Here is a 25,376-nt window from a genome sequence, read left to right on the forward strand (position 1 = left end):
ATTCTCCCCCCATTCCACCAAATTCCACCCCAACCCTTTGTAGAGATATGCAGAGCAACACAATTTGTGTGTACCTCCCTGCCTAGAATCATGGAATTGTAGACTTGGGTCATCTTGTTCAACCTCCTGCAATGCAAGAATCTCAACTAAAGCATCCATCTCTGAAGGCAATCCAACCTCTGCTTTAAGACCTTCAATGAAGGAGAGTCCACCACCTTTCAAGGGAGACTGTTCCACTGTCAAACAGCTTACAGTCAGGAAAATTCCCCCTGATGTTTAGTCAAAATCTCCTTTCTTGTAACTTGAGTCCTACCCCCCCAGAGCACACAAAAACAAGCTTGCTCCATCTCCCATTGACAGCCCTCAAGATATCTGAAGATGGCTATCCTATCTCTTCCCAATCTCCTCTTTTCCAGGCTAAACATACCCAACTCCTTCAACCGCTCCTCATCAGGCCTGGTTTCCAGAACCTTTATAACATCTTGGTTGCCCTCCTCTACCCATGTTCCAGCTTGTCAACATCCTTCTTAAATGGTGGTGCCTGGAACTGGGCATTCCAGGTGTGATCTGATCACGACACAGTAGAGCAGTACTATCACCGTATTTTTCGCTCTATAGGACACACTTTTTCCCCTTCAAAAATGAAGGGGAAATGTGTGTGCGTCCTATGGAGCGAAGACGCCATAGCCCCGCGACCCTCTCCCGGCTGGAGAGGTGACGCGCGGCTATGGCAGGAGCCTCCATAGCCGCGCGTCGCCTCTCCAGCCGGGAGAGCGCGCGGGGCTAAAGCAGCCCCCCGCGACCCTCTCCCAGCTGGAGAGGTGACGCGTGACTATGGCAGCAGCCTCTCCGCTGCGCCTTTCCGCACCTGCTCTTTGGGGCTGGTGGTGGGCTTCCCCCCACCAGCCCCAAAGAGCAGGTCGAAAGGAACCTGAAGCCTGGAGTGTGCACCGACCCCTCTCGCTCTCCAGGCTTCCAAGGTAGCCGCCTGAACGCACCTTAAACGGCACCTTGTTTTAGAGCGGGAAAACAAGAGGGGGAAAATTCTCCCCCTCTCTGCGCAGCTGCCTCCTGCCGCTTCGCTGAAGGGGCGCTGGGCAGAGAGCGGAAGAATTTTCCCCCCTTGTTCTCCCCCCTCTAAAACAAGGTGCGTCCTATTGTCCGGTGCGTCCTATGGTGCGAAAAATACGGTACTTCCCTTGACCTGGATATTAATCTTCTGTTGATGAAGTCTAGAATAGCATCAGCTTTTTTTGCTGCTGCATCACACGTGCAGCTTTTCATCTTCTGGAAGCTTGTCATCAGGAGAAGTTAATCCAAGCCCTTCCACAGCTGCTGGTGGTCAAGTTAAAAAAAAAAGGGGGGGGGGAGGGTTGTGGCACCCCATGCCCCAGTGCCCATGGCTGGATCCCCGCCTACCAAACATAGCTGTAAAAGGAATAATGAACACAAAGACAAAGACGCTTCATCTCAAAACTGGGTATGGCTTTTCAACCCCATCCTCTATGTTTATTCACACAAACGTTTCTTTAATTTACAAAACTGCTGCCATTCATACACAATCAGGGTTTCCACAGTGTTCAAGAAACTTAAATACAAGGTCGCACACCAACCCAAGTAAACCAAATAGCTTAAAAAAAACAACAACCAACAACATATAAAGTTGTTCACACACACGCGCGCGCACACAGGTCCTAGGTTACCAGCTTCTGTGCAAAGAAAAATGAGAAATTGCAAAATTGGAAACTGTGTTTTGGAGTCTGGGTTTAAGCCTTTCCCTTGTGTGTGCAGGTTTTCCAGGTTTAAGAAGACACCATGTCCAGTCAAGCTTAAGGTGGGCCAAACTCGCAACTGGACCAAACGGGAAAAAATGGGAGAGAGAAAGGGATGAGGTTGGAGGCAGGGGGAGGGGAGGCTGGACTGTGGCCAGTTCAGACCAAGGTGGGCTACCTTTGCTGTGTCATTTCAGACTGCAAGTGTGTGTGGATGTGTTTTGGGGGGTGGTGGTGGTGCATAATGGAGTACTCCTCCAGCCCTCTGCTCAGAAAACTTGGTGTAGGGCAGAGAGGCGGCTAGATCTTCTTGTCCATGACATGCCAGTTTCCCATGTGGTGGGTTTTTTTAAAAGAAAACAAGTGACTTCCATATACGAGACCTCACCTACACTCTTAAATGGTACAGCTAAACACAGAGTGACCACCTGAGCGAGAAGCTGTGACTTTGATGCATGCATCCTGCTTTCTCGCAACTAGGAAAGCTCTACAGCAGAGAAACACATCCAAGCAAGGAGGGGTGAGTTGGCTTTTCCATCTTGCCGATCAAGCACTGGCGTCCCATGACTTGAAAACGCCTGGCAGAAAAGCAACCCAGATAGTAGCTCTGGGCAGTTTTCCGCAAGAGACACTTCATTCCAGTCAGCGGAAAGCTGCTGCTTGCGTTGGGACGTCCGGAGATAAAGACTCATGCCGAGGAAGCGGTCCATGCTGAGTGGACACATGGCACCGGGCACCCAAAAAGCAGCTTCCAAGGTAACTGGTCACCCACCCTCAGTTAGGTACCTTGGACTCAAGTAAATAGGAAAGCATTTCTCAAACTTTGGTCTCTGGCTGTTGTTGGGACTACAACTCTCATCACCCCTAGTTAGCAGGACCAGTGGTCTGGGATGATGGGTTTTGTAGTCCAACAACCGGAGATCCAAAGTTTGAGAAACACCGAGATTGGGGAAACGACAGACGGTGACATATGTCACAAGAGGGAGATCCAACAGCCTCTTCCCCAAGCCAATGGTGGATGGGAGAGGTCTATTTCGGAGAGAGGGGATTTAAGTCCCTCATTGTGCCTCTGCCCTTCCACATACAACCTCTGATAGAAGGGGCGCAAGTCTGTTTAAATGGAAGAGCAATCCAGTCTCTTAGGTGCGTTTGCTTCAGAGATGTGTTTTTGTTGAAAGGAGAAGCCGGGTGCAGCCCAGGTAAAAAATACCCCTTAGCTTAAACTGTAAGCTGTGCTAGAGTGAAACCCAGCAAGGTTAAATCCGGACTAGACAAATGCATATAGGGAGAGAGGGGGAGAAAGACAAGGAATTCACAGAGACTGCGTTCTCTCTCCCACCAGGGGTGGGGGATGTTTATTGCTCTACTCTGACAGTGTTTGGAGATGTCTGAGTGGGATCCTGAGGGAACCAAAGCGCCAGGGGAAAAGGAAGACAATTGCCACCCATTATTAGCACCTCAATCCTAAAAACAGCAGCAGCAGAAGAATGAGGAGGAGAAAGAGGGGCCCCTTAAGTATACTGATTCCCCTTGACCTCTGCCATGGAAGAAAAACAAGGTTCAGGGAGATACTGGAGGGGGAGAAAAGGGATCAACGTTGCCAGGAGAACAGCCACGTTAGCTTAAGAGAAACTGGTGGGTTTCCTGCGGTATTTAATTCTCAAGGAGCAGCACTGGAAGCATGGAAGCGCCCGGGGCATCAAATATCACTGGCCAACCTTCCCTAAGGATTGTAATCCAACCAAACCACGAAAGGCTGGTGAGGACCATCACGGCCTGCTTGCCCCGAGGCTTCACGCAGGAGCATGACATGAGCAGCACAGGAAGAGACTTTTTGATGGGACAGTGCTATTATGGCCCAAAATTTCATGCCCTGGTTCTACCAATGGTGCTGTCCCTGAAAAGGACGTCCAAAATAGCCTGCGAGGAGGTGGCAGTCCTAACTCTCAGGAGTGCTGCAACAAACTGCTCAGCAGTAGCCCCTGGGACAGTTGTACCCTCTGGTGGGGTTAGGAGTCACCCTGTCCTCATCCTCCATCCCAACTTCACAGTGGCTCACTCTGGTACAGAAGGTGACAGCACCCACTGTGTGCTTGCAAAAGAAATTACTAAAACAAGCAATGCTGCTAATTTTGTGGCTGGGTCTGCTATGCCTGCAACACACAAGGAGGAGTCAAAGGAAAGGGAGGTGGTGGTTGTAGTGGTCAGGGACTTTGGAAGCCAGTTGTGAAATTCCCCCCTCAGGCCGTCTGCTGTCGCTTGCCGTACCCATACAAGACAATGTCTGGCAGGTCTGAGCCCACACTGCCAGCTTCGAACGACATGGATGTAAACAGTTTTAATGTAAAGTCATACACACGACGCATGAAAGTGATGTCAGTCAAACCCCTCCAAAACAACTGTGACGTGGACCTTCAGTGATATTTCACATTCCTCAGGAATAAGCTGGCAACCCCCATGCCAAATTCATCCAAGGATGAAGGATTCTTGCCACCCATCCCTATAGGAGTGAAGTTGGGAGACGAAACACCAGGCTACAGTATGGGACTCCAAGGATCGGTGCATTCACACAAACAACCGTAAACGGGACAGCATCCAGAAATGGGAGCAGCTCATCGGGCAGAAGGTCTCCTCAAGAGAAACTTGCGTGTGTGCCTGCTCTTTCAAAGAAGGAACGCTGCTCTCATTCACATGCCATCTTGCAGACTTCCCACCCTGCCCTTAAAAGTTTGTTGCAGATTCACAAGGACAATGCAAAAACATTTAAGGTTTTTCTGAAGAGATTTAGCTGTATTCCGTGGGCAACTGAACGAAGCTGCCCCAGAGAATAAGAGGGAAGACACGACATTTTGGGGGCAACAATGGAATACAAGTGAGAGGGGGAAACTCCTTCCTTGGCCCAATGCTGTCTCCTTCAAGCCCCACCCCCTCCAAATAAAGGCACTATGGTCAAGCTACCACCACAAAACCACAAGCATTTACTGCAGCGTGAGCACGAGAGGGGCATGTGTGCCTGAAGTCCCAGAAGCAGCGAGGATGAACTGGGCTACGGGTTGGCATTTGCTTGCAGAGCTTATCCCAGGGTCTGGGTCATGCACCCGCTCCTGTGGGTTCCTCCTTGCCTCTCACCTCAAAGGCGCAGGAGTGAGAAGCAAGGACTAATCTACTCCGACAAAGACCGCTACACACAGATGCTCTGGAGAAGAGGAAGGGAAACCGCCTATCTTGCTAGCATTCAGAAATATGAAAGGGTTAAGCCTAAGGATCTCACTGATCTCTTGGTTTCAAAACTTGCCAGCTAACCGAGTTGCAAACTCAAAGCAACCCTTGGTGAACCTTCTCGACAGACTGTTTCTCCTCATCAACACATCTTGCTGTTCTGGCCATGAGCACGGTTGTTTGGAACAGCAACAGAGGACGAATTGCTGAGCAAAAGAATGCTGCTATGAGACTCTGGCTGTTCTATGGTTGCCTCACCTACTTCAAGCTGCTTTGTTCTAACTGGTTGAAATATATTCCTGGTTAGGAGGAGCAAGACCTGTGCATCACCTGGAGCCTTCTAGTTCAGCAGCAAGGAAACTGGTAGATTAGCCCCAAGTGGCATGGCCAGTGGTCAGGGATTATAGGAACTGCAACAATCTCTGGAGGGCCAAAGGTTCCTCAACCCTGTTCTAGGCCAGCCAAGGTGAATCATTTTCACTTTAAGGGAATTACTGAAGGGTCAAGAGACAGAGACAGAGAGAGACAGACAGACAGAGAGGTCGTGGCTTAGATCAAGAGCAAAAAGTCTATAGCCTACACCGAGATTTCTTGACAGCTAATTAAATGAGGGTTTTTCTGGGTAGTGTGCAAAGGAAGTTCAACACAAATTGATCCCCAGCGTTAGGAAATCCAGTTGAGACCAGGACTTGCAAATGGTAGGCCTTGAAATAAGCAGGCAAGCCTTCTCAGCCACAAATAACCATCCAGGGAAGAATCTGGTTGATTCGTGCCCTGGTTGTGGCTGCCCACATCCCAGAAAGAGGGGGATGCAAAGAGCAAGACAGTGGGCAAAGCAGAGACTTCTTTCATGGCCTTCCAAGAGCCGCAGAATAAACAGCACAGCATCTCCTCCAGAGTCTCACCGATCCTGGCCACGGCCGCAGCCATCAGCCTCAGTAGTAGTGTGGAGGTATGCGGGCAACCCAGCAAGTGGACTGCCAACAAGTGTAAACCGAATTGCGCTGGCTTGGCAAAGCCGCTCCCTTCACTTCCATGGGTCTGGACAGTGCCTGGAACAAACAGCCTCATCCCCAAAGTAGTAGCACCATTGCCAATCAAGACCGATGGAAGAAGAGATGGACAGGATTAGAAACTTCCTCTGCGGCAGCTGGTAAGTTTAGTGTAAAGACCCGCTCATCGCTGGAAGAGATCAGCTAAAAACAATTGCTGGAATGCCAGCTAGGAAATGGGATATTTGGAAGAGTTAAGAGTGTTTCAAACTAGAAGACTGCAGGAGAGGGAGGGTATTAAGTGTGAGTTTGAGTGGGTTATGTATAAGTATTTGCTAGCACAAACAAGCCCCAAGGGCAAGCTAGGCTAGGCTTAATACACACTCTCTTTACACCAAGGCAGTTCTGGGCAAGATCTACCAAGCTAAAGTAGCCAAAATGAGCCCAAAGTTAAGGGATCAGTTTAATGTGTCCAGGCTCTCACGGTCATTTAAGTAGCCGAGCAAGCCACCAAACCCATTGGTGGACTTTTCAAGGGCAGAAAAAACACCTGCCCATCTGTAGGCTCTCTTCATCCCCTCCAAATACTATGTTCTTGACCTGTGAAATTTGGCATGCAAAACTGCAGGTGTTTCTCAGGCACCGCACTGCATGTAGTCCTGTGGCCACGTAAAAAAGGAAAGAGTTTATTCTTGTAATCATGACTTCTTATTGCCAAGTTCCACTGGTGAAGAACACTTTTAGGAAAGGGAGAAGGAGAAAGGTTTATCTTTGCTTTTTGTTCCCCAAATAAGCAGCAACCTCTAGAGTTGACAACTTGTGTTGTGTTCAGCTCTAGGACTCCCAATATCCCTTCTGAATCTCTTCCAGCTAAAAACAAACAGTAAGAAAAACAGATCTTGGACCCAGAGTTCTGGTGTTTAGCAGCAGTAGAAAAAAATGTTTTGCATATCCCAACCCCGTATTTTGTTTAGGTAAAAAAGGAATTCTCCAGAAGTATGTGCACAGATTTAGTTGGTCAGCAAAGCTGAGTGAGCAGAAGGGAGGGGAAGGGGAAAGGGAACAAGGGGAGAAGAAGGGGGGAACATAAATTTGATAAACTTTTAAGAGTCTCAATAATGAAATGGGTTACAACAGCTCCTGCTCCTCTTAGGTGTCTCATGTGACTTTTAAGAAGAATCTCGATGCTTAACGTCGCCAGAGATCCCGGTGATCGGCCTGGAGCCTCCTCAGTTTTCCTCTATGCATGTAAATCGCGGAGATTGTAGGTCCCTGGTAAGAAATCAAGAAAGAGAAAAGAAAATGAATTATGACAACTCTGGTCAAACAAATACTGGTTACATTTGCTGGGCTTCAAACCCTTTGCATTCCTTTGGCCACAAACAACCAGCCTTGGCAGAGAAGAATGGGCATACCAAGCCCATCAATTTTATGATTCATTTCATCATATGTACACACTGCCTCACTGTAAAAACATATCCTCAAAGCAGTTTACAAAAAAGATAAAACATGGAAATTATCAACGAGAAAAGTTAGCAACAATAATTTAAGCCTATCCAAAAGTTAAAATAACAATAGATTAAAAACAGATTTAAACACGCATCAACGTTTTAAACATCTGGATAGGCTTGTTTAAACAATTTTTGGGGGTCTTATCTCCTTCCTCAAGGAATACAGTCTCCCAGTTAGATGCCAGCAGCAACTGTGGTTGATCAGAAGAAACCAATGAGGCACTTCCACCTCTAACAAGGCAGGGATGTCCTTGACTTTTGTTCAGAGATTCCACCTGCCCCTTAAGAAGATCTTTTTAAATTAAAATATACGCAAACCGCCTTTTAGCCCTAAAACAAGGGCCCCAAAGGCAGTGCAGGACCTCCCTGGTGTTGACTGCTGCACCTGGGCTGGGCAATGGTCCCAGTGAAACAGCAACGAGATCCCCCCAGGACCTTGGAGATTAGAGGGACAAGCTTCTGGTCGAGTGTATCAGCATTCTACCAGTGTCACCAGACACATTTGCAAAGCTGGCTGAGTGTTTTGCTCTGCAGTTTATCCTGTAACTTCTCCGCTGCGGCTCTCTGAGGTCTGTGCGTAATTATAGTGTTTCATCGAAGTTGCAATGGTGGTGGTGGAGGCGGCAGCAGCATCTCTCTCCCCTGAGTGCCGAAAGCAAGCATTTGTAGATTTCCTGGCCAAACACCAACTCCTCTACACTGCAGACGGTGGAGGGGAAGCTGGCTGACTGCTGCAATGAACTGAAGAAGTTCAGAGCACTCGCTTCATTCCAAAGGCTAAAATCAAGAGTCTCTATACAGTTGCTCTATCTCCTGTCCTCCACACAATGAAACCGTCTGCACCGTTCCAGCTCACCTCCACCTTAAATGGCAGGAGACTCAAGCTGCGCCAACACCGCTGTCACTTGGCTATTACATGATGCTTTACATGCTCAGTTCAAGCGCTACAGTCCCCCAACTAACTGCTAATTTTGGCCTCTTCCAGTGCACACACAGTGTTTCAGTTCTGGTTTCATCTGCTCAAGCATCTTGTGGCCTGGGCTTACAGGCAGCTGCACTACCTCGGCCTTGATCTCTTCTTCCCTGTGAACTGCATTTTCTTCCCCATTTTGTGTCACCATCTTTTGGGTAAGAATCTTATTACACGGTCACTTCTAAACAGAGGCACTGAAAGAGGCTGGGACCATAATGGGGGAGTCATAATGTCAAACTGGACCACGCAACATTCATGCGATTTGTAGTTTTTTGAAAGTAAGCAGATATGTCCCAAAGTTCACCAGGATCAGGACTGCAGCGGGGGCAGAAAGGGTTAAAGCACCTATTTCCATCTAGATAGCACAAGTCTATGCCCAGCAAAATATCCCCAGCCAGAGCTGGTGTGTTGTAAAAGTGAAGGAGAGTTTTTTCCAATGCAGATCTCATCCTAGCTCACTCTTAAAGTAACATCATGATTTCATCAGTCCCTTTACAGGGCTATTGTAGGGGTTGCTAGAATGTATTTTCAGTCTTCTGTACACAAAGCCCTTTATAAATGCTAAATATAACATGAATGACATCACATCTAAGTCACTTAGCCCTTAGCTCTCAATGGTGAGAATTAACTGATGAGCATGGTCAGATTTTCTGTTTCACAGCCCTGCAGCTTAATAGTTCTAAAAGGCACAGAGCTTCCAGGTGTTGCTTTCTGTACTGAATTAGCAGAACAAGACAAGCTTTGCCCCCGCTGCACAGACTTCAAGTTAGCCTGGCTGGGAGCGTAAGGAGGCATTAAGCCAATTATTGGGCTCATAACTCAGGCAACCTGCCTCATACCTCGCTGACAAAATGCACCTGGGAGTAAGGTTTAGGCTAGTTTTCGCTTCAGCATCCAAACTCAGGAACCAAGTTTCTTGTGACAAACCCTCCAGTGGAAAGCCCAATTAGTTGGAGGAAGCTGCAAGCAGAAAATAATGGTTAAAGGGTATGCGATAATTGGCAATGCATTTTCCCAGGCTCTAATTTTCTTGTTGGATTTGGCAAAGGTGCTTCATAAATGGAGCTTAGATACAGTTAAAATTGGCCCCTTAAGAGAGGAGGGTTCAGGTGAGGCTGCTGCAATTAGAGCAACGTTTAAACAGACAGGGCAACCTATTTGACAAAATCAGCTGAAGCAGAAAGCAGGTAAATTTCGGCTTAAGATGCTGCCTGACCTATCAGACCCTGTGGAATGTGCTGTCATTTCAAAAGCTCTGATTTTGATGTATCGTTTGAGGCTTTCTACGTACATGACTGTGCACTTGGTGTCACTGCAAATATATCTCACTCCTGCAAACATCATAGGCCCCCTCACAAAAACTAAAGTTTTGACTCTTCCTAATCCTATTCATCTCTTTCGTCACCTCAGATCTTTGCCAGAAATTCCGAATTTTATGGAACTCCAAATACTGAAATAATCCAAAACTGGTATGTTTGCTGTATTCCGCAAACACACACAAACTATGCTTATAAATCAGTGGGCTGGGGAGAAAAACACCCCATTACCTAAATTCCATCAATATGTTTGTGCGTGCATCCATAGCCCCTCAGTGGTCTACCTGAACCCTTGCAATTCGCAGGAGTGAACATGACAACCATCAAGTTAGATCATGGCAATAAGTCTTATGTAAGCCTTTGCAAGATTAATGGTTCTGATCTTGCCAATGGAAGGAAAAGGCTTAGTCACTAGCCCTGACCCTGTGAAAAGGAAGGCCACACCAAGGATCAGTCCTGCCTAATATACAAGTTGGTGCAGATGACAGGCAAACACTCCTGTGTGTCAAAAAACACTTTTTGCAGAGCAAGCAGAGGGCAACAGTCTAGGTGAATTCAAACACCACCAGCAAGAGAAAAGGCATTACAGAGCAGTAGCTCTGGCAAATGCAAAGCTTTGAGATTTTTGTGTTTCCCACTTCAGCTTGAGATGGGGGAAAGAACCCTACTGCAGATACAGTGGTACCTCAGGATGCGAACGGGATCCGTTCTGGAGCCCCATTCGCATCCTGAAGCCAACGCAACCCACGACTGCGCGTCTGCACGTGTCGCAATTCACCGCTTCTGCGCATGACGTCATTTTGAGCATCTGCACATGTGCGAGCGGCAAAACCCAGAAGTAACGTGCTCCATTACTTCCGGGTCGCTGCGGAGCACAACCCGAAAAGGCTTAACCTGAAGCGACTTCAACCCGAGCTATGACTGTACAGAGAGGCATTTTAGTCCAGAGATCCTCATCTTCTGCTGGTTGGGCACAACAGTTCTTGCCTTCAGTTCTGAAATCATTCCCTTGTGATTTAGCAAGCGCTCATGTGAACAAGCAAGTCTCCATTTCTGTCATAGTTAGGACAGCCTCCCCATTTTACATCAACAAGGAATTGTAGGGTGTGTTCCAACCACTCCTCCTCGCTGCCTGTTCTAGGTCACTGATAGTTCACTGTGAATCTCTGAGGAATTGTGACCGGGGTGGGGGTGGGGAGTGTTTACATTATTTACTTATCCCAGGACAAGCATGAGAGACAAGCATGCCCTGACTGAGCCAAAGGTTGGTGACTTTCAGCTCACATCAACCCCTGAACGCAAATGAATCATGCGAGAGGAGGGGCCTATGGCTCACTAATTAAGGACAAGACCAATACGCAGGTCCCAGGTTCAAATCCAGGCATCTTCCATGAAAAATATTTCAGTAAGTAGGGCAGGTACTGGACATGTACCCGCCGTCAAACCTCTCACACACAAGGAAGAATGAATGGGCTAATGGACTGAATAGTCTGGTATAAGGCAGCTCCATAGGCTTGTGGCCCAGGCTAAATGATTACGTTAAGAGCACTGCAACAAGCAAACTCCAGCGCCTGCAGAAATCTGGCCTCAGCTGCCATAGCTCAGTGGGAGAGCTTGCCTTGCAAGCAGAAGGTTGCTGGTTCGATCTCCTGCCTCTCCAGGAAGGATTGGGAGAAATTCCTGCCTGAAATCCTGACAGTCAGTGTAGACAAAAACTGAGCTAGATGCACCAATGGTCTGACTCGCTATAAGTCAGCTTCCTGCGTCTCTGTTCTCCAAGGTATTCAAGTCAGGATGAGAAGCCAACAGCACCAATGAAAGCAGCGGGAAATCAGTGCCCATTAAAGAACACGACACCCATTTCTAAGAGCACATGGCTGGCACTTTGCTCAGAAGCGAGCAAGGGGGATATGCAGAGTGGCACGTCCCTGCCCCTTACATAACAGGGCAGCCTCTTCTTCACTGCAGCTGCGCTTTGCATTGAGACACTACCAGCTCTGGCCCAGGGTGGGTGGAAGAGGCAGCTGGGCCTTAGAATAAACAGCCACAGGGCAGGTCTGTGCCCTCGCAGTGCCTATTACGTTTGCATTTTACCATTCTGAAGCGATGTGCAGGAGGGATTTCCCCCGAGGGCACAGCCTGGTTACGCAACTCAGCAGCAGCATCATGTTAGCAGAGCACGAGTGACTGCAGATGGCAAAACACAGGCTGCCCAAAAGGGGGGGGGGGAGAAGAGAGAGGAGGGAAAGCAGAAAGGATCTTGGATGCCAGTACCCTCACGCCTCTCAAACCCCCATGAGCAGGAAAAAGGAAGAATTCATCCACATCAGATCAAACACCTACCCAGCCAACCTGATGTCTCTAGATGCCCACAAAATAGGACATGGGGACAATAGCTTCTCCTACTGTTCGCAATGGGACGCGGGTGGTGCTGTGGGTTAAACCACAGAGCCTAGGATTTGCCGATCAGAAGGTCAGCGGTTCGAATCCCCGTGATGGGGTGAGCTCCCGTTGCTCAGTCCCTGCTCCTGCCAACCTAGCAGTTTGAAAGCACATCAAAGTGCAAGTAGATAAACGGGTACCGCTCCGGCGGGAAGGTAAACGCCGTTTCCGTGCGCTGCTCTGGTTTGCCAGAAGCGGCTTAGTCATGCTGGCCACATGACCTGGAAGCTGTATGCTGGCTCCCTCGGCCAATCAAGTGAGAGGAGTGCCGCAACCCCAGAGTCGGCCACGACTGGACCTAATGGTCAGGGGTCCCTTTACCTTTACTGTTCCCAATGCCTGGTACTCATCATTTTGGAGGTGGTATACAACCATCATGGCTGGCAGCTATTGACAGCCTTATCCTTCAGGAATCAGCACAATTGCCTTTAGAAGCCACCTAACCCTTTGTTACATCTTGCAATATGGTTTAATATCATGCTGTGGAGAAGTACTTCCTTTTGCCCGTTTCCCAAAAAACTTCAAAAGGTTAGTGAGACAGATCTTTCTCTTTGCAAGCAGAGGAAACTGCCTTATACTGAATCAAGATCATGGGTTTATGTAGCTCTGTGGTTCCCAAACATTTGGGGGCCAACCCCCTCCTTCCATAAACTCAACCCATGCCCTCTACCCTGTAAAAAGATTAAGAATAGCAGTTTGTACAACCCACCAAAGAAGATACTAGCACATTAAAATTGAAAACAGTAACAATTAATTGCACATTTGCTCAAAACCCAATTAAAACTATTTGGGTTAATTAATTGAACAAAACTAATAACCAGTGATTCCTGCTTTTCAATGCCTGATAGTCATTTACACCTCCATTACCCTGCTAAGTAATGCTGCCCCTCCCCCGGGGGCAGGACCACACTTTGGGAACTGCCGATCTAACTCAACGGTGTCTACACTGACTGCCAGTGGCTCTCCGGGGTAGCAGAGAGGTGTCTTATCTGGAAATGTTGCAGATTTCATCTGGGACCTTTTTGCATGCAAACAGTCCGCTGTATCATTGGGCTATGGAAAAGCCCATAAAGTCCTGTTAGCTATTCCTTGCCAAAACCTATTCTTCTATATGCAATGTTTTTATCCTTAAGAATGCTTTCTACCAATTTAGGAAGAACAGACATTAACTGGCCTGCAAGTTCCTTGATCCCTGTCCTTTGGATTCACTTATGCCCCTATTATTTTACCAGTTTCAGATACGGCTGCAATTGCATCAGAGACTAGCTTATGGATCCAAACTTGAGACAAATTTTAACATGTGTTTATTCATGGAGGTTGAAGGAGTGAAATTCTTTTATGTTCATTTCTTAGAAAACTTGGAGAAGGTTGCTTAAGAAGAGGATGTTAGGAACTTAAAAGATATAGTTCCCACATCAAGCATGGTCTCACAGTGGTACTGAGCCCCCCCCCCATTGGGCATAATCTCAGATGTATGCAATGTCTCCTAAGGAGATGTGGCAATAGGATTGGGGCACAGGATGCATTTTGGCTACATCCACCATCTGGAGAGAACTTTCTTCCTGGAATTTAAAAGCTGCATCAAATATAGGACTGGATAAAGGAAGGTGTGCAGAAGAGCATGCCAGGCAGGTAGATGGTCACAGGCACAAGACTGGCACCTTCAAACTAATGACTAGAAGGTAACCGTCTGGGATAAAACTCCGCCTGAAATCCTGCTGACAGTTCAGCACATAGTATCCAAACAAACTCCTGTGTTGCAAAAGAGAACATAAACAATGTTTAGGCAACAGGATGACCGTATACATACATAATAGACAATCTTTATAGAATTCCTTCAAACAATAACAAGTTCAAAATGAAATCTTAGTCACAAAGTCTCTGAAAATCTTTAAATGAAGCGAGGTACCAGACTTTGTATGATGAAAGACAAGCTGTGGAGCTTTGTGTATTCAGCAAATATAATGTCCAACACTGAACAGAGATTCCAGATATTGACTGCTGTTTCGTAGATCTCCGTCAGCGTGGTGGGAGAATATAAAATTGTTTCATAAACCCATCTTATTTCGAACAAAGGGGGTGGATGTATATGGTCATCGTGTTGCCTAAACATTGCTGACAGTTCAGCACAGACAGAACTGGGCCAAATTATAGGCCACAGCCCTGACACCAAACCTGGCCAACCCATGGAAAAGTTGTGCACAAGTTTTATTTTAGAACAGTAACCGTTCAACAAGGATTTTTAAGAAGCTAAACAGGCACCACTAGGCAACACCCCACACAACATTCTTATCTAAGCTCATTCCGGACTGGTGAGCGGAAAGAACAGCACATCACTTTTTATGTAACTTCTGGAATGTACACTGGAGGGCAAGACAGTCCCGACAGCTGAAGGAAATTGGAAGGCAAAGGCTGCCAAGAGCACCTTTCACATAATCTTCCTGGGTAGGAATGAATGAGGTCGCTTTCAGCGCAGAGAGAGGATGCACTCTGAAGACAGATTCATTCTTAGGAAGCCAATTCAATGGTTTGGGCTTGCGTGAGGGAGGCCTGCACAACTTGCGATGCATCAAGCCAAACGGAGCCCTTGAGTCACTTTTGGTGGTCTGTTAGGTCCCTAAAAATCCCTTGTTTTGGGGATTGCCAAACAGAAGGTTGTTTGGACCCTTTACGGCTGCTGGGCTGAATTTAGGGTGATGAACCGCTAGCGGTGCAAGCCTGCCCTGGGCAGAGAGAGCTCCCATCATGCCTCACCTTTCTCTGTCCTTCAGGTTATCTAAAGTCTCACTGCTACTTACTAAGTAGTCATCTTTTCATGCTATGTTGTTGTTGTTTAGTTGTTTAGTCGTGTCCGACTCTTCGTGACCCCATGGACCAGAGCATGCCAGGCACTCCTGTCTTCCACTGCCTCCAGCAGTTTGGCCAGACTCATGTTTGTAGCTTCGAGAACACTGTCCAACCATCTCGTCCTCTGTCGTCCCCTTCTCCTTGTGCCCTATACTTGCTCTACTTGCTCTAAAGATCATATTGACTTGCATTTTGCAGTCCAGTTAAATATTGGCTTCTGCCAATCTACTGTAATAAAATGGAGAAGAAATGGCCTGCCAAGACAAATTTATCACTTCACTTGCTGCAGCATTCAACTACTGTTGCAGCATTCTGATCGCCTACTGAAATTAACAACCATTTTCCATAATTTCAGCCAAGTTCTCTGCACATCCTTGGTAACAGATTGTTTGTATATGGCTTTGCAAATGGTTCAAGGGTCCTCCCATTCCTGAAATGTGAAAGTGTTTTGCAAGCAGTGCTTGGAAGGGAAACAAGATTCCTGTTTCTGCTGTGTTTTCAATCCAGGAGCACATGGCAGGATTTGGAGACTCCAAAGCATGGTCACCGAGCCCTGCTGACTGGCTAGCTGACTGGTTGCTGGCACCTACTCTGGAGGAGGCTTCTGCCTTCCTGCTGCAAGTACGTGAGAGGGACACAGCTATAAGTACTGTGCGTGCACTGTGCAAAAAGAGCAGGACGGCCCTCGCTCAGCCCTGCGAAGGTGAAGCAAAACAAGGACAACTGCATTCCTTACTGGTGAAGCCAAAAGCGAAGGAAGCCTCTATAAGGAAGCTAATGAGGGACTCTCCAGAAGCAGTTGCATCATGGGTAATTTGTACTGAGGGAAGGGTGGGAACATTGGTTCTGGGTGAAGAAACTAAGGAGAATGGAAGACTTTTAGAGAAGCTTTTAATGTTTAATAGACTATTGTATTTTAATATTCTGTTGGAAGCCGCCCAGAGTGGCTGGGGAAACCCAGCCAGATGGGTGGGGTATAAATAATAAATTATTATTATATTAGTTCTGCTCTTAGAAATGCCCAATTCAGTAATTCAAAAGTGCGGCTAATGAATGGATGCCTGAACTAGACAAGCTTTCACCTGTTTTTATTTAATGCCCGTATGTTCATATTCAGAAGCTACTGCCCCTTTTCTGCAGTGAACCTGAACATGGGATAGAAGGTGTAAATCACACAGCTAATAATGGCCATTAACACTCGCCCCTGTTGGGAACAGCTGCATGTCACAAGAGACCTACAGGATCAGACCAAAGGTCCATCTAGTCCAGAATCAAATTTCCCGCAGCAGCTAACTTAGATGCCTTCTGTAGCTGCCCCCAGCACACACTATTCAGAGGGATACACTGCCTCTGAACATGGCAGTTCTAAAACTTAGCCATCATTCTGAAGCGGAGATAAAAAACAAAGTTTGGCAAAATTCCCCAAGCCATTACTTAAGGACCCAGAGCATCACAGGACCACTACCCCAACAAGCAAGGGCTCACAGCTGCAGTCACCAGATTGCCATTGGCAGGTGGAAAGGGCATCTTTTAACCTGGCAATTGCAGCATACTTGCCCCAAGTCTGCAGAAGAATGGGGTCCTCTGCCTAATAGTCTGCAGAGATGCTTGGAAAGCACTGAGGCTTTCTCACAGCTCTTGGTGTGTTGCTGTGACTCTGCAAAACAGGGGTGACCTTTCCCCTCCATCCTTCATTGCCTCAGCTCAGAGCTGGAGAGGGAAGGAGCAACTTCCTTTACTCCACTTTCCCTGGGCCTAAAGCACTGAGTGATGTCAAACCAGACTCTGACCTTTCCTCTGCTGCTTGTTGCAAGCACAAATCTTTGCTGGCTACCGAAGGCAACTAGTGTCTTGAGGGTCCAACACATACTTGTTTCAGAACACAAAGGGGTTATTCTGATGCTTCACATCACCAATATGAAAAAAGCGGAGAGCAGGCCCACCTTCTCAAAGGAGGAGCAAGGACGCACTGAAGTTATTGACCCAGGAGTGACACTGCATTCATAATTTTAGGGTGAAAGGTATCTGCAAGGAAGGGAGTGCATCAACCTTTCTTATAAACAGCAGCTCACTGCTCTCATAGAAGCAATCAAGTATGCTGCCTTTAGGGCTGCAATGTTTAACCAATTAGAGCACTGGTTAAATGTGTTTATCTATTAAACACACTCCTGATTAATTGAGCATTTAAAAAAAGGTTTTGACATGACTATAAAAACTGCAGGTGGCAAGCAACATCTTGGAAGAGGCTTTCTCCCTTTTCTTGAACACAGGATGAATGCTTCTTTCAAGGTGATGTCTGCTGTTATTTCAAAAACAATGCTTTTTACCTGTATGCAAATTCATACAAATACTTGCCTTTGTATACAGGGTTCACGGTATCCTTGTAACAACAAGGATCTGATTTTTAGTGGTTCAGCATCTTGCTCCTTAATCTCATTCACTGCACAGAACCTCATCTTATTCAGGTAGGAAGGGAGCAGACATGCACAAACTGCTCTTGCACCATTTGAACAGCATTAGATAGCAGAGCTGTAGGTTATGTTTTATTATCATGTATTATTTATTAAATTTATATACCGCCCTATACCCGGAGTTCTCAGAACAATTTTTTTGATGGTTGTTAAAGGGAAAAACCAAGGTAAACCAGGTGGAAATGCTATCAAAGGAAGAAATTCTTAGGCAACTGAATGTCTCTATAGCCCCAAGCAGCTTAACAGACAGAAAATGGCTTCATTGCCCCACTAAGTTGTGCAGAGAAGAGAGAAACTGCAGAGCACTTACCCCAGTTTTCAAAGCACACCAACACTTTGACCTGAGTTTAAGCAGCACAAGTAACCTGGTCCATCCTGGATTCAAGCTCAAAGGCATCGGGTCGGTCCTGCGGGTTAGCAGCCAACATGTCTTTCAAGAGCTGCTTGATCCCCTCGGACATGGAAGTCCTGCGTTTCTGGGGGATGTGCAACTCCATCTTTGGGTTTTCTAGCAGCGCCTCCCCAACGGGCACAATCTCAGTCCCCTGCTTGATGTAGGTCCCCAGCAGCTCCTTCTTGGTCTCGGCATCGATGAACGTTATCCTCTCGATCATTGCCCAGATGATGATGCCCAGGGCAAAGATGTCCGCCTTGGCAGTGTAGTGCCCCTCCCAGACCTCAGGAGCCATGTAGAAGTCTGAGCCGCAAGCCGAAGACAGCCAGTATTTGTTCACATTCACATTTTTGTTATCGTTCCCTCCGTCCTTGCCTCGAGCAGTCAAGCCGGCGCACACCTTGCTGAGCCCAAAGTCTGCCACCTTGAGGACAGGAGCGCCCGACTGCTCCGTGATGAGGATGTTGTCCGGCTTCAGGTCTCTGTGCACAATGTGGTTCTTGTGGAGGAAGGCAATGGCGCTCGTCAGCTGCAACATGAAACTCTTGTTGGTGGCCGGGTCCGGCCTGCGGGAAAGGATGTACTGGTTCAGGTCTCCCCCTTCGCAGTACTCCATGACAAACCAGAGATAACAAGGTTCTTCAGCATAGCCCAGGATCCTCTCACCTTGCCGGGGGAAGAGAAAGGAGAAGGAGAAGGGTTACTGCATGAGCAAGACGGGGAGACTACAAAGATAAATCGGAACCTGGGAAAGGAGTGTGCAATTGGACAGCACATCTTCCTAGCACTGTCCCAGAGGTCTATTCTACACAAAACTAAACCAATCTATTTTGTGAAAACTGGATGTGCAGTAGTGAATCCATCACTGGAGGCCATGTCAACAGGTCAGGACATGGCCTGGCTCTTTGACGAACACAGATGAACAGAAATGCTTTCAGAAATCTCTCTATTAAAGATCAACACACTTTTGACTTCTGTGCAACATTTCAGATCTCACAGGAACAGACCTCCAGCAATATTCTGACACCCCGCGGGCAATATTTTAATACACTTTCTCCCATGCTGACTAGCAGCTATGTCCTAGGCACCCTCTTCCAAGGCCTCTAGCCACAAAAGCACCACAAAAATGGCTGCCGGGGTGTGTTTCATTGCAAACAATGACTTGGAGCCATCTGACTGAACTGGCTGCTTGAATGGGACGGCAGGTAGTCCTCACCAGCACGCAGCCCATCAGCAGATGGAATTTATTAAATCCAGGAGACAAGTTATTGCTCAATCAAGCTAATCTGGTTTCGCTTTTGAAACGAAAAGCATTTGATACCATATTACAAAAGCTATGCCCTGTGTGCATTTTCCTGTGGTGTGTGTATGTTTTTGTGGGGTGAGTGCTGCACACTGTGAGGGTGGATGTACCTTAGCCAGAGGGAGAGAGGACGGGTGATCCTGTTTCTGTGGTTATGGTTGGAGGGGAAGGGTCCAAATGTTTGTGGACCATACCTTTTTTCAATCCTCCATCCACTGTACAGGTATTTTGTTGCCAGGCTACTGACTCATTTCCATGGAAACATATTAAAAGTCTAAGTATGCCACTATGTTTTTGTTATTCTGAGATGCTATTCTTTCATCTGGTATTACAGCCTCTTAGTTCCATTACAGTGGTACCTTGTGTTACGGACAGGATCCGTTCCGGAGGCCCGTCCATAACATGAAAAGCCCACAACTTGAAGCGCTATGTCTGCGCAGGCGCGATTTAGCGCTTCTGCGCATGTGGCAAAACTTGGAAGTAACCCATTCCAGTACTTCTGGGTTGCCGTGGCATGCAAGACAAAAACACACAACCTGAAGCGGATGTAACATGAGGTATGACTGTATTATACATACGTTTATATGTTGGGAAACCACTTAAGACAGTACTAAGCGATATATAAATATATGAAATAATAACACTCCTGCATGTAAGCTTTGAATTGCTTTTCCTTTTCCTACTGAAATGTCTTTTGGGCTCTCGCGCATCTTGTCGCTCCACCTTGCAGCAAGCCAAGGGCCTTGGGAAGTGGGCAAGATAGCAAAACAGACCTTCCAAAGAGAAGACGCCAAGTATGACCAAACAGAACCAGAGATAAGTTGCTCCCAGGTCTTTGATAACAGCCTCCTTAATAGTCAGGAGCACAGGCTATTTGCATAAACAAGTCTGTTCCCATGACTACTGCTATGGTAATTGAAGGCTATATCACCACTTGGCTATCCTGCCCTGTCAACAGCAAGCAGGAAAAACTTTAGGAAGAAAAAAAAATACATGAAAAAGGGTGTGGGCTACAGGCCTCTAGAAGGATTTGATTGTATACAGGGGGAGCGGGCGGAAAAAGAGAGTATTCTTTCCTGTTATAAGCTGGAGGTGAACAAGAGGATGAGAGGGAAGGCAGTGAGAAAATGGAAACTGAAGAGACCGTAGCTGCACTCAGAAAATAAAAATCAGAAGGTCTTATGGGCGTCACTCCATTCACTAAATTACAAGCCACGCAGGTGCTCCCCCTGTTCCATTAATGCCTCAAACCTAAGTTTTTTTCCCCTTCTAAAGAAAAACATGAAGTTTGTAACATAACCAAGATGAAACAATTTAATGTTTCGGTTGTTCCGCCTCAAGTATTAAACACGGTAAGCAATTTCATAGCCAGTAATGGGCCATGAGGAATACGCATCCATTTAGAGCGTCCTTTGCAATTAACAGCCACACGGTATAAACAGCCACACACAGAAACTGTAACCCCTATGCACACTTACCTGAAAGAAAGCCTAGCTGAACACAATTAGAATTACTTTCAAGTCAATGTGTGTAGGATTGGACTGTGAAATCCCTCATTTGAAGTTTTTGATTTGAGTTTCTACTGAAATGAGGCTGCATTTTAATGCTGTACTTTAATCTTGTTTTTAAGTTGTATTTTGATCAATTGTTTTTATACCTGGTGTTAGCCGCCCTGAGCCCGGACTTGGCTGGGGAGGGTGGGGTATAAATAAAAATTATTATTATTATTATTATTATTATTATTATTATTATTATTATTATTACTACTGCTGCTGCTGCTGCTGCTGCTGCTGCTGCTGCTGCTGCTAAGATGCCTAGTGCACATTAGCAGAAAGTCAATTCATCAAAACTAGCTAAACGGCTATGGGAAAAGCACCCCTCTCCCATATTAATTAGACACACTGGAGGGTTAGCGATCACCTTCTCTTTCCAATGTTGAGTGACACCCCCCCCCCCATGTTGTGTTGACGAGGCAACAGTGAGTGACTAGCCGTGAGTTCGAGGCAATAAAGCATGAAACTCAAAAGGTTGCCAACGCACAGCAAATGGATGCTGCACGTTTTTCTGTGGTGCCCATTTGGGCATTTTGTGAGCTCCCGCATGGCACGCAGCTGAGCAGGCTCCGTGGCACGCCAGCCGACACGTGAAGGGGCTTGGCTTAGCTATAATAAGCCAGCTCTGTACACTGACAGTTTGCCTTGCAAAGAGCACACAGCCCAGCACAAGCTCAGACTGGGTGATGCCGCTGGGTACAAGGCTGCGCATTGCCTACACACATGCTCCACACACATGCTCTCTCTTCTCCCCATCCCCCACCCCCACCGCTCTCCACACGCGGTAGATTTACTTGGGTCCAAGGAATGCCCTTTATTAAAAGACGCAGGCTACGCTAAATGTAGAGAAATAATAAAAGAAAATCTGTGGCAACCTTCTGCTAAAGAATTGTCCCACAGAAAGCTCAGTTGCTGTTTGCTCTCTTTCCCTCCTTATTAGGCACCTCACCCCCCAAGAGGATCATCCTCACCACCTGAGCCTTCGGCGTAATTGTGGTGCCTGCTATTCCAAAGGGCATGGCGACGGTGACTCCTGACGGCATACGAGGTTGACTAGTGTGGAGGTGGACCACTAGGGACAGGAATACAGACCGAGGTGGTGGTGGAGGGAGTTGGGTATGAGGAAAGAAATAAGGCTATTTCCAGGAGGTCTCTGCTCATCCCAAAGGAAATGAACTACTATCAGAGGAGAGATGAGGGACAAGGAGATAGGTGTGCATGTGTAGAGGTTAGATATATGCATTAAAATGACTCTTTCACACGCTAGACTGGCCTGAACAAAGTTGGAAAAATATTTACAGGTGGGCTGCAAGCTAATTGCTCGTTCCAAAGATCATGTTGAGATCTTTAGGAGCTCTTTACTGCACTGACTGAAGCCACCATGAGATGCAGCTTCAACTTATGAAGTCAGGAAGGCAAAAAGGGGGAACAGAAAAGACAACAACTGCAAAGAACCATCAAAGACACACACACACAACTGTTAAGCAAACTTTCTGAGGATTTTTATAAAAAAGCACTTCAGGGGCTGGTATTTTGTAAGCATTCACTCATCTTTGCAGGGCCTACATACTCAGTGCTCTCTCTGAGGAAGGTCTCTGTACATGATTCAGGTCTCTGTACATGATTCAGTCAGCTTGGATTTGGAGAAGGGACCTAAGAGGACCACATGCAATATTCCTATACAGTGGTACCTCAGGTTAAGTATTTAATTCGTTTTGGAGGTCTGTACTTAACCTGAAACTGTTCTTAACCTGAAGCACCACTTTAGCTAATGGGGCCTCCTGCTGCCACCGCAGCGTCGCAGGAGCACGATTTCTGTTCTCATCCTGAAGCAAAGTTCTTAACCTGAAGCACTATTTCTGGGTTAGCGGAGTCTGTAACCTGAAGCGTATGTAACCTGAAGCGTATGTAACCTGAGGTACCACTGTACTCAGGGAATAGGCACAGCTCAGTGGTAAGAACATAAGAAAAGCCAGTGGTCAATTTAGTCTAGCATACTGTTCTCACAGCAGCCAGCGCACTGCTAGAGGTAGAACTTAGCCACACTGTCTGTGTCCCACTGAGGATGTGCCCATCTTTCCCCATGACTCTTTGCGCTATACTTCCATAACCAAAGGAGTCCAGCAGGGCTGGTCCAATAAAAGGGGTGAAGCAAGATCTACACCAGGAAGTGTGTGTGTGTATTACATTGAGACCTGCTACCCCGGTGGATCCTGCCACCTGAGGCAGTCATCTCACAGATGGTCTGGCCCTGGGGTCCAGTATATTGTAGGATGTGTAAGCAAGATGCTTAGCACCCCCTTCTCATACTTGTTTTAAAATTGTGTACCTATTACATATAAAGATCCATTCATGGGCCCCAATACTTTGGTGTATGCACACACCAGGCATCTACAGCGGACGCTCGGGTTGCAAACATGATCTGTGCAGGATGCACGTTTGCAACCCGCAGCGTTCACAACCCGCATCTGCACATGCCCGGGTTGCGATTCGGCGCTTCTGCGCATAGCATGATTTAGTGCTTCTGCGCATGTGCGACCGCCGAAACCTGGAAGCAACCTGGTCCTGTACTTCCAGGTTTCAGCGATCCGTAACCCAAAAAAAACGCAACCTGGAGTGGCTGTAACCTGAGGTATGACTGTATAGGGAACATTGCATAGGGATTTTTCTCTGTCCCTCCCCCAACATCTCCACAAGGTCCAGTACCTTGAAGTGTATGCATATACAGCCATACCTCGGGTTGTAGTCGCTTCAGGTTAAGCTTTTTCGGGTTGCGCTCCGTGGCGACCCGGAAGTAATGGAGCGTGTTGCTTCCGGGTTTCGCCACTCACGCAGACGCTCAAAATGACATGTGAATGTGCGGAAGCAGAGAATCACGACCGGCGCATGCGAGTTGCGTTCGCTTCAGGATGCGAACAGGGCTCCGGAACGGATCCCGTTCGCATCCAGAGGTACCACTGTACAGAAGTTTCATGTGCCACGCAACCGCTATTTACGCACCTTTTTGCTTCTGCCACGAATACAAAGGGCAGTTTCATCCCTTGAATGTAGCCAGACAAGATTATTCCACATTAGGCACCCTAGGAAGGATTCCCCTCACATACACACCTCAGTTTAGCGAGAGGAAGTTTAGCAGACCAACCTGGGGAGAAAAAACTCCCCCCCTTCCATAGAGTCTTGCCCTGAACCAAACCTCCAATACCCCTCCTTTCACCAGATGCCATTTAATAAGAGGCTGGCTGTTGGGATCAGGCCTTTCAAGGCGGAAGGGGCACCTGTCCTCTGCCCTCATCCCCCCCCAGAAGAAAACTCACAAGCAGGAAGTAGGCATTCCCAGACACCCAACACATGGGCAGCGTTAGGCCCCGTGCATTAAGCACCCCATTTTAAGGCACAAGCGACTTGCAAACTACTCCGGGGATCATTTTCCCCAGAGCAGCATGCAGATCGAAAGAGCAAAACAAACTGAAAGTGGAGGGAAGGGGAGGCGCGGACCCGCTGCAGCGTGCACGCGCGTGTGCTGGGCCTGTACAGAGCAGCAGCAGCAGCCTCCTTACCTTTGCACAGGATCCTCGCCCAGCAAACCCCCTCCCTCCGACTCCCGAGGAGCGCCAGCAAAGGCGGGGGGGGGGACTCTCTCTGGGTGGGCCCCTTACTCCCGAGGTGGGGCATTTACTCCCGAGGAATGCAGGGCGAGACCCTCCATGGGTGGCCCCCCTCCCCCCTGGGTGGTATATGGCGCCCCCCCCCGCCGCGGCCTACCTTTGAGGGAGGTCTCGACGAGGCGGAGGTAGAGGGCGCTCTGCTTGTTGCCGTGGCTCATGCGCTGCCCGAGGCCGTCTCTCTGCAGGACGCACTCCTCGAAGCGCACCACGTTGGGGTGTCGGCGGCGGAGGCTGGTCAGGGCCCAGAACTCGGCCAGCGCCAGCTCCACGTTCTCGGGCGCGTCGCAGCGGATGCGCTTGACGGCCAGGCGGGCTCCGCTGCGGCCCGACACGGCCTCGTACACCACGCCGTAGGCGCCGCGCCCGATCTCGGCCACCAGGCGGTAGCGCGGCGGGGAAGCCGCCGCCTGGCTCGGGCCGCCTCCCACCTCCATGGCGGCGGCGGCGGCGGCAGCGGCGGCGGCTCCCTCCTTCAGCAGCGGCGCGGCCCGCTCGCGCCTCAAGCGCCGCTCCGGCAGCCTTTGTGTCCCTCGGCGGCCGCCGTCGCCGCCCGTTTCCATGGCAGCGCCGCGGCGGGGCCTAGCTGGTGGGGCCGCCGCCGTCGTCGTGGCCGCGGCCGGGGGAGCCCCTTCTTCATCCCGCCCGCCCGGCTGCTCCGGGACGGGGCTCGGACGGTCCTCGGGCTCGCCGCCGCCTCGGACGCGCTTCCTCCGGGCCGCCTCAGGAACTGCGGAAGGGAGAGGAGGGGGGGCGGCGTCGGGTGCGAGGCAAAGGGGGGGGGGAGAAAGAGAGAGAAACACACACAAGGGCGGCTGGTCAGTGAGGAGGGAAGCGCGTCGGGGGATGGGAGAAGCGAAAGGTCGGAGGGGAGAAAGCGCGCCCTGCCTGCCCCTTTAAAAAGCGCGCAGCCAATCGCCG

General features: G+C 48.3%; 1 protein-coding gene across 2 annotated transcripts; it reads right to left on the bottom strand.

Moving 5' to 3' along the window:
* Positions 1-1,470: 1,470 nt before the first annotated feature.
* LOC310764647 (serine/threonine-protein kinase 35-like) lies at positions 1,471-25,033 on the bottom strand. Of its 2 annotated transcripts, XR_014549194.1 has the most exons (4): positions 24,556-25,033; positions 17,854-18,603; positions 5,987-7,255; positions 1,471-5,925 (listed from the first exon to the last, which is right to left on the bottom strand). XR_014549194.1 is itself a non-coding variant. In XM_083618998.1 (3 exons), exons 1-2 carry the CDS (start codon positions 25,016-25,018, stop codon positions 17,891-17,893), a joined length of 1,176 nt encoding a protein of 391 aa, XP_083475124.1. In that variant the 5' UTR covers positions 25,019-25,033; the 3' UTR covers positions 1,471-7,255; positions 17,854-17,890. The 2 variants fall into 2 exon arrangements, 1 of the variants encoding a protein (XP_083475124.1); XM_083618998.1 differs by having other exon boundaries at positions 1,471-7,255.
* Positions 25,034-25,376: the final 343 nt, after the last annotated feature.

The sequence above is a fragment of the Podarcis filfolensis genome (genome assembly GCF_964270895.1).
Source record: "Podarcis filfolensis genome assembly, chromosome: 6".
NCBI lineage: Eukaryota > Metazoa > Chordata > Lepidosauria > Squamata > Lacertidae > Podarcis > Podarcis filfolensis.